The sequence below is a fragment of the Penaeus japonicus genome, unplaced genomic scaffold, assembly GCF_977035675.1.
Source record: "Penaeus japonicus unplaced genomic scaffold, GWHDUDI00000001_assembly GWHDUDI00000029, whole genome shotgun sequence".
In the NCBI taxonomy this organism is placed as follows: domain Eukaryota; kingdom Metazoa; phylum Arthropoda; class Malacostraca; order Decapoda; family Penaeidae; genus Penaeus; species Penaeus japonicus.
Window position 1 is genome coordinate 20,698,072 of NW_028234431.1, and position 10,000 is coordinate 20,708,071.

Below are 10,000 nucleotides of genomic sequence, written 5' to 3' on the forward strand. Positions count from 1 at the left end.
GGATACATAAGTTTGATAATCAATCAGAAAAGAGGACGATAACTCACTGCTTTTCTCCACTTGCTGACATTTTGGTGTGATTGCCATGCAATAATATTATGCCCAATAATGTTATTACAATTTCTGGGCCACGACCTTTCCTTCCAGGTAAACAAATAGCAAACGTTCGGAGACAACGAGACTAAATTTGTTTTACTCTTATTTTTTCTCGTATCACTGATTGGTGGTTGATTATAATAATTTCGATGAAATAGGTCATTGTTTAGAAATGATGTATTGTGTATTCTTGACCAATTACATATGTTAGGATAACGAGCTTAAAAAATATATTTTTGGGTTCATTGTACCACTCAAGTAACTACTTTGAAGAATGTTCATGACCTCGTGCATATAGCCAGGGCGAAGGGACGTCTTCGCAAATCTCTGAACTGAAGAATGTTTTTTGTTAGTCTCACAAAGCTTTTCTTTAAAATGGCATTGATTTTGTCCAATCAATTCAAATCACGTTTTCTAAAATCAACCCCAGAAAAGTTCGCAGTAGGCTTCATTTTAAATGCGGACGTTTGTTAACCTCTTGGTATTGTAAAGAAGATTGTAGGACAGTATAGAGCTTATTTGCCGCTCTGAACTGCTCCATCGAGTGCTTAACATGGTTGCCAAACAATAGACAGTCTCTCTAGATCACTTAATGGAATAGGGATAGCGCAATAGTTTCTTTCATTTGTGAAATTGTATAGAGAAAATAATACTGTTAATTAAAAAAAAAAAATTCACGGCAAGCAAATGTTTTTTTCATACATCTTCAATTCCAAAATGATAACAGTGACGCTCAATGCAATAAATATCATCTTGAAAAACACCGTGGACTATGCATCATCAAACAAAATCATGTAGAAATATAAAGGTAAGAATAAAGGTGGTGGTAATGAAATAATACCACTCTTGAAATCGGCTCCCCGTATTATTTTTATGAAGCAATTGTCTACATCATGATGCAAATAGCAGTGATATCAACAAAAGTAACAATAATTCTGAATTATTTATTAATTAAAATCTTATGCTTTGCTAGCATTTGATGAGAGCAATATCATAAGGAATAGTCATATGTAATAATCCTGATAATGATACTTATCGTTGTCATTGTATTCCATGTCATAATTGGCATTATTATCATAAACTGTTTACATTCTTGTTTCAAGGAACTATTTAGATACACACGCACTTAAATTTATATATAAGCGAGTTACGACACCTACTACTATGGCATTCTTTCTTTAACCATTGTAGTACTATCAGCAGTATCCATTTTCGCTCCGTGGTCTTTCCCGTCGTCTCCGCATTGTCCCATCCTGAGTCGCATTGTTTCCACCTAGTCTATACGCATTATCGAATATTAGATCGATTGCCACATCCTTTGCCCTGCAAGTGTGCTCATATTATAAGTACTACGGCTCCTTGTCACCTTGCAACGGTGGTATCGGAAAGATGACTATGTCAATGGCAGAGTAGGGATACCCTCGTATATCTGTATACCCTGCAGTGACATGTGTAGAGAAGAGTAAGAAACACAAGAACATAAAGGAATGGTGAAGTAGGCTATTTACCAATTACTTTTGGCCATTCTTCATAAAAAATAATAATCAGGGAATGATGGTAGCCTCCTTTGTTATCATTGTTTTCTCTTCTCATGTTTATAAATCCAACAATATTGCATTTTTCCACCCAAAATTCCCAATATTCCGATTGACCAGTATTATAAATTGGTAGAAATAAATTTACTTCGATAAAAAATTGGTTTAGATTAAGTATGGATGTTCATGAACGCTGAAAAGCCAATCGTAAAAAAATATGGTTTAGGGCAAGTAGGGATGTTCATAAACGCTGAAAAGCCAATTATATGATCGAGAATTGGCTCAAATTTCAGCCATATTATTATTGGCCCTGTGAAAACATTTGTTGTAGGATAATTGTCACTATTATTATTTTTAAAAATAACATAGGAATGAGGTCTGCCAATGCTTATAGAAGACTTTTGCCTTCAAAAAATATGCATGGATTTTTATTGGGATAAGTAGGTAAATAAAGATCAGAAATTACAATTATCTTTAATTGTAGATACAGTAACTACATGCCACACCTTTCTGGTTCTCCTTAGCAAGATGGATGGCCAAGAGACACAGTCATGTACCATATACAACTTCTAATTAGGTTTTGGGTGAATTAAAAGCACATCTGATGGCACTGCTTTTACCTTCTAACTTTCTTCTTTCCTTAAATCTTGCCTGCTGATGCTCTTCACACATGAAGCAATGGTAACATCCAGTAACACCTTAACAGCTTGAACTTTTCATAAATTAACTCCATCTCCAAAATATGATACTGTGTCAAATACAAACACTTAAGTGCCTGACACTAAATGTCAAACATTTTTTCTGTTGCTCAGCCAACAATGCTGTCCTGGCCCTTGGTTTTCTTTTTATTTCAGTTTTAAACAGTGAGACATGATGACAAATGAGAAGCATTTTTTCACCGGTGAAAACACAGAGAGAAATGAGCACTTAGGATATTAGACAACAGTAATTGGTATTCTTGAATGCTTCTTATACATTACATGTCAACATCACTTGACCAATACTTACAGCATAAACTTGGGTGATAGGTACAATATGATTTATTTACAATGAACAGTGCTAAAATGTTGGATCCAAAACATCTTTCAACACAGAGAGTGAGGAGGAAAAGAAATAAAATTATTATCATATGCAAAAAATATGATAACTTCTGTTACCTTATGCAGAACATCCCTCTGTTACTGGCATTTGACATAAAATTAAAGAAAGGAAAAATGACAGAAAAAAATAGTAAAATGTTATCTAAAACTTAAAGGCATCATGGACGACATTCTTCCTAGAATATTAATTTATCAATAATGTGAACCTACAGGTTTTTTGTATGTAAAGGTAATACATGAATCATGATGTCTTGTATCAGTACAACAATGCTCAGTACAAATATCAATGTGGGTTGCAGATGTTATTTCTATGACAGATATGTAAAGATTTGGCCATTAATCTACTTGATATTGATGGTGATAAAGGATATGATGCATAGGTGATGGCTGGTGGAGACAACCAGGTATGTCTCCTAGCACGGGATAGAGACAATAAGGGCTAAAAGAATATTTTCGGCAGAATGCTATTTATTTCACTTATGTTTCATATATAAACCTTACAAGTTCCCAGCAAAAAGCTGGGACTGAATATATTAACACAGCACATAGTCAATTTGTACATCAATGCACACTATTTTTGCCTTCAATGCAAATTAAGCTTTCGTTACTTGAAAAAATAGAGGAAAAAATAAAAAAATAAAAATAAATTTTAAAAAGGGATGAAATCAGTTGAGAAAAGGTAAACATATGATGGACATCTTTTTGTGTGATGAATATAAATAAAAAAGTAAAAATAAAGTCCATTGCCTTTCTTCATAGTCAGTATATATATTCTTTTTTACAGGGTAGTACATTTGATTATTTATAGAAAAAACAAGTCTCTTTTTCAGTCTTTAAGGCATAGGTAGTACTCGCTGTAGTCATTTCCATTGTAAAATATTACATTGAATATTCTTTTCTTGCAATATAATGCTAAGTAAATCCACTTACATATTATAACAAAGAACAGGTACATCCTAACTGACTAATATGTGGATAACAAAGTCACCTAAGAACTTGTAACATGATCCAATAACATGTCCTCAGAGTTCAAATCTTTGATCAGCAAAGAATGCAGAACTGGTAATGAGAAAAAAATTAAAAGGCAAAACTTTGAAAAGAAAAAAAGAAAAGGTGGAGAAAAGAAAAGATAAAAAGAGGTTAAGAAAAGGAAGAACAGAAAAAGAAAAGAGAGGAATGATTCACATGCTGCTAATAATATAATAATAAAAATAATAAAAAATCTTATATTTCTTGTCTATACTAGAAAAAAACAGATTTACTTTCCTTCTGTACAACAATGGCAAAGCTTTTTGGAGCAATATAGATGATCTTAGCTTGACTGTAAAAATTCTACAGAAATAATTCACAGATGACCTATGAGAAAAACAGGAAAATAAATATATGATTTTTCTGACATGATATTTCAACATTCCCTCATAAATGACAATGAAATGTGATGGAGAGAGTAGAACAAGAGAGAGAAGAGACAGAAAAGAAAAAAAAAAAAATAAAAGAAAAAAAATAAAATAAAATAAAAATAAAAATCACTTTACAAAACAAATCATGCACTCAGGACTGATGTGTATGAGATTGCTATGTTGTATCATATACCATTTAGTACATCTGTCAGATATCGGGTGCATTTATTCACTGTCATTTCCTTTAAAGGGACTGATAATTGGATATGTGGAGCATGATGATACAGCAACTGATACTCCTTTGAAAATGCTATAATGACAAAATATGCACACACACATCTACAAAAGAACAGAAAACATGGATATTATCGCATCATAATATGTGACTACATACCAATCCTAAGACATGATACATTGTAAGAACAGAAGAACATGATGGTGTCCTCACTAACTGTTGCTTCATTCTAAGTGGCAGTGCAACACTGCTTTGCACAGGCACACATCTTTTATCAACTCTCAAGAAATCTGTATCACCAATTACACTAATTCATCCTTTTTGTACCAGTCAAGTTACATCCATAAACTGTGGCCAATTGCTGGAATGATTAAACTCTACAAGTGATCAAATACTGATCAACTATTTTTACATTTTTCTTTCTTAAAATAACTCTGAATAGAAGACTGTTTCACCTTTCTCATTGCAATTACATCAAATCTTAACCGGTTATAGAACCGATGATTAAAGAGGCACTGGGAATGTTACAACACAATACTGGAGATTTTCCCAGCCCTAAATCCTTATGGTGAACTCCAATTTTCTGCCCGTGTGTGTATAATTAATACACTCTTGAATGTCACCGCATATCTGGGATAACAAGAAACCTTCAGCATGAAGTAGCAGAAGTGTCTCTGCTCTTGAACATTTGCAACTGGTCCCCTACTAAGATAGCCTACATAATTGAAGAAGAATTTCAAAATATCTTTCCTTAACAAAATGCAGAGCCAATCTTGGGACACAAAAGCCTCCAAGTAGAAAGTAAACTCTGGCATCCAGACCATGTCATGACTTAAAGAAAAAGAAAAAAAAGATGAAGAAATAATGGGAATTTTACATAAAAAAGAATAATAAATTGAAAGAGAGTTTGTAGTGAAAAGAGAAAAAGATATAGAAGACGGACACCAATAAACAGCTGAGATAAGTTGGGTTGATAATTGTTTATCCATTGAGAACTCTGAGAATGAATCAAATTCTAATGATAATTAAATACAAGAAAAGAGAAAAGGAAAAACACCTCAGTGCATTTTTCTCAATGGATTTTTTCTTCTCGGCTGGTTATTCCATCCTCTAACATACAACATACATGCATATCTCAAACTTTTGGTGTGACAACTGCCAAAAAAGAGACAAGAAAGAAAGATTGAAAAAAAAAAGAATTAAAAAAAAGTAATAACACTCAAAAAAATATTTGGTATCTATTGGTAGACTGAAATACTTCATGCTCACCAGAGTAAGGATTTCAAGCATGCTATCTATCTTGAGCTAAACCTTTATTTACAAACAGGACTCACAGGAAACATATGAAGGCAACTACAGAGAGAACAACTAAATAACAACAGAGCTCCGATAACGTAACATGAGCTGTAAGTAATTTAGGAAATGTACGACTGAGATCCACAGTAACACAACTGCTGCCTTCTGCAAGATTCCCCAAAGTCTGAAAGAGAAAATTAGTCTTAATACCAGAGCATGGGTGGATAAAGATTTGAAAGCAACTAATAAACTTCATATGGATTTTGTTAATTCTTACTCTATTCTAACTAAAAACTCTATTCTAACTGAATGTCATTTCTTTGCAATTTTCCCTTCACTTATGAAATATACTGTAAGGAATAACAGAAAACAAAAAACATAATATTTTACAGTTACTAAAAAATATCAATATTGCAAAGGAATATTCCATATTGTCTTTATAAAATAAAAGTAACAAGTAATTTTGAGTTGTCTTTAAAAATGATTAAAATCACTAATAACATAGAAATTAGTAATTATCTTACACACCTAACTGCATTGAACTTTTTGGTGTATGGGCTACATGATACAGGAATTAGTAATTCTTACATACTATTAATTGACTTTTTGATCTATGGGCTATTTACAATAAAAAATAGTTAAGTAAATATAAATATATATATAAATAAATAAAAATAAATAAATAAATAATATTGCTATAAAAAAAGTGGAAACAGAAAGGGTACATACTAACCTGAACTTACTCTAAACAAAAACTCAGCAGAAAGTGAAGTCAGAATACTTAGTTCTTCAACTTTTTACCTCTCCCACCTGAAACAAAAAATATAAAGAATTATCGATTGCACTTCAATAACATGCACCATCTGACTGGATATGAACCATCTAAATCTTACCATGACTGGATATATCACCATATTTAGATTTTTTAGGTATATCACAAAATATGAAAGTGCCAATGAAATACAGAAATGATGAAACTTAAAAGCAAAAGTAACTGACCAATTAAAACATATAAAATCCTTTTAAATATATTTGCTAATGTGTAAAGATTATTGCATGAAGCTTAACATCTGGTATTCGGGTCACACTATCCTGGTCTTTATGGGATATCTACCTTTGATGCCAACAAGGATGAATTAGAGCTTTTATTTTTTTTCAATGCTTTATAAACACTGCTAATATAAATCTTATTTTCTACAAATATACATCGTAAACCCATCATGGTTAGGCTAAAGATAACCATGCAACAACCACAAGTTACACCTACAACGCTTAAATTTGGGACGATGAGGTTAAAATAAATTCTAATTTTATCAACTCAATAATGCCGGGCAGTTATAGATCTGCTCGGACACAACACCAAGGTATTTCTAAATGTGTAGTCCTAACGTTGGCCTTACAAAAAGCCATGATGTGATATTGCATTCCCAGCTGGATGACTTGCTAAGCTGTGATATAATATCACGTCATCCGTTGTTAACCCATTTGCGCCGGATGATGTACTGACACGTCTCGTGGTTTTTGGGTCAGACGCCGGCGATGAGATATTTGGTCAAGGCTGGCACTCGGGGTGAGCGAGCGGACAGCACAGGCTCGCAGCTTGTGCGCCCGAGAATCCCGAGGCATTAGGCTTATGCGTTCAAAAACCTGACCATTCAGAGCCGGAATCACCCTAGCATGAATGGGTTAATGGGTTAATCCCTAAATGCTGGGCTTCATGCAACTTCCTGGCCATGTCTGTGGATGTGTGGTTAAAGCCTGAGTATGGCTGCAAAGGTTTGATATTTTGAGGGTTTGATTAAACGAGAAGGGAAGGTGGGGGTTAATTTGTTTAGTATTTTCCCCATAACTGTAAAGGTACATGTGCTAGCTGTACACCTTGTCCATCACCTTTGCTGTTCATATCCTGTCATCTCAGACTATCAGAAATGGGAATCCTGTTTTGGGCTCACCTAGTATGACCTGTACACATATCCAGTTGGTAGTTTTTTTCCCTCCCACACACTAAGAGGCAATAACCACAATAGTCCTCTTTGTCATATAGAAAAGGAGTTACCTTGTGTTGGGGACTCTGAAACTCTCCTCTTCAGCATACCCATGGCTTCAATCATCTTTTGTGAAGGTTGTCTCCGCCGCTTGCCCGTGTCCTCCCCAGTGGTACCATCGCCTGACTCATCAAGCTCCTCCTCGCCTTCTCCTTCTCCATCTACTCTCTCTGTTGGCACAGTTCCAACTCCACCATCATCCTCTTCCACGTCACCTAAGCAAGGCATGTCTGCACCAACCTGTAATGTAAAATCCAAGCTTAAATCTCTCTCGATGCTTGGTGCACAATTTCATAGTTCTGCATTTTCATATGATGATGAGTTGGAGACAAGATCTTTTTATGTTGACTGACTTAACTTCTCATAATTTCAAAGTTATGTTTAAGCACTTTATGCATCAAATGACAAAAATGAGTCTCCACTGTACATATTTTTGAGCTGTAGTTGCTCTTTAGATTAGTATCCATCATTAACAGAAAAATCTAACAATATATTTACAATTAATTCTAACATTGAAACAATCCTTTTTTGGCTGCCGCAGAATGACTTGTGTATGCTCCTTGACAGGCAATAATTTTATTATGGTGTAGATCATATTTACCATGAATATATACAAAAGCATGTTAAAAGTTGCATTCTTATGGTATGCAATTTTACACATTCTAATCACAATTACTTTTTAGAAAAAAAGTTGCTCCCACCTATGAATTACAAAGGACTTAAGGACTTGGGGGGAAATAGTGCTTCAGACTGAAACTTTATATCTCACTGTCAGAATTATAACAGGTGTGAAAGTCTATTCACTGGCAATAGAATCCAAATGATTTTTTTACCAATGAACAAGCAAAAAATCTCCAAGTACACAGTAACAGAAATGCCAAAGCACACTAAAACAAATTGAAACCAAATACAGTAATCAATTAATCAACTGTGAATCACATATGTCATAGTATCATATTACATGTATAAGTATTCTGATCTTTCTATTAAAAATAAAATAAAATAAAATTAAGAAATAAACAAAATACAGCTTTGTTGCTTCAGCAGACAGCCATATGAAAGTTAGTCAATTGACCCAAATTTTAAACAAATGGCCAATAGTGAACACCATTACCCATGCCTTTAAAGAAATAAAATGATACTTTTTCTATAATTCTAAAACGTCTCTTTCGAATGAAGGAACTCTCCAATATGATATGTCAGCTGATCAAAGTTCTAGATTGAAACCCTCTCTATTCATCTACAGACAGTCAATTGCAGACCTGTATTCTTTAATTCTACAATTTTTTACTTCTTACTAATTCATGTACCAGGGGAAATATCACATGTAAAGAAGACCAACATTTTAAAATCTCAGTATTAAATACCTTACTAGCGCCTGTAAGTGAACCCAAGTCTTGTGTGTATATCACCTGCAAAAGATTTCACAGAAGACAAAATGACCTGGGAAACATATTAACTTTCTTCTTCTCCCAAACTTTATAAGTAAAATCATACTGACATAACTTTGCTGAATTCCATTTTAGTCACAAAGAAGCTAATTATTATTCAATCATTGTAATAAAGGATTTTTTTTCCAACAATAGGATGCAGAGCAGAACTCATGAAGGCTTGAGGACAGTCTCAAAAAAAAAAAAAAAAAAAAAAGAGAGAGAGAAAATGAGAACAAGAAAAAAATGAGGGAAGGGAAAACTAAATAACTGATTGGCTTATCATGAAGCTTTGTGAAACTTCCTTGAAAGAGTCCACTTCAGAAGTTTCTCATCACATGCACCAATGACTAGCTACAAAATAACCCAACAGAAGCTAATAAAATAATCATACCAGATATCAAAATTAACCCTCTCTGGACGGGTGGTACACTACTGTACCGCTCATTCAAAAGCCCGGTGGCCGGGTGGCACAATATGGTGCCCGCCATTTAATTGATTTAGGCCTAAGCATTCGAAAGCCCCGGCATTGTGACATGCAAGGCTGGAATGCCCCCGTCGTGAGTGGGTTAATGACTGACATAAACAACAAGAGTAAAAGTATAAAATAGAAGCTGCAAATCTACATCATACCTATTTTTATGAAAGATGAACAAAAATAAAGGCATAATAAAATTACAGAATGCACCACTATCTACACTCACAAATCCTATGTTAACCCATTGATGATAGGAGGCATGCATTGCCCAGTGTGGTTTTATTCCACTAATTTTGTCTACTAATAGATGGCTCCACAAGAGCTTAGTCTTCAAGGAGTTACTTAATAGGCCTATCTGACATGACTGATTGGCTTAACCTTGAAT

The 10,000-nt window shown here is 34.0% G+C and overlaps 2 protein-coding genes across 9 annotated transcripts in view; both read right to left on the bottom strand.

Moving 5' to 3' along the window:
- The window catches only part of LOC122253476 (uncharacterized), a 9,509-nt gene extending 9,313 nt beyond the window's left edge, over positions 1–196 (bottom strand). The window contains exon 1 of the mRNA XM_043016584.2: positions 48–196. Coding sequence (XP_042872518.1) covers positions 48–70 — 23 coding nt within the window. The 5' untranslated portion in view covers positions 71–196. The remainder of the gene's footprint in view (positions 1–47) is intronic.
- A 1,897-nt stretch (positions 197–2,093) lies between these two features.
- LOC122253474 (uncharacterized) overlaps positions 2,094–10,000 on the bottom strand; it is a 25,644-nt gene continuing 17,737 nt past the window's right edge. For 3 of the 8 annotated variants that reach the window (XM_086554025.1, XM_043016582.2, XM_043016579.2), the window contains 4 exons: positions 9,075–9,119; positions 7,719–7,947; positions 6,396–6,472; positions 2,094–5,846 (listed from right to left, as the gene is read on the bottom strand). In XM_086554025.1, coding sequence (XP_086410151.1) covers positions 6,444–6,472; positions 7,719–7,947; positions 9,075–9,119 — 303 coding nt within the window. In that variant the 3' untranslated portion in view covers positions 2,094–5,846; positions 6,396–6,443. The remainder of the gene's footprint in view (positions 5,847–6,395; positions 6,473–7,718; positions 7,948–9,074; positions 9,120–10,000) is intronic. The other 5 variants (XM_086554026.1, XM_043016583.2, XM_086554024.1 and 2 more) reach the window with 3 other exon arrangements.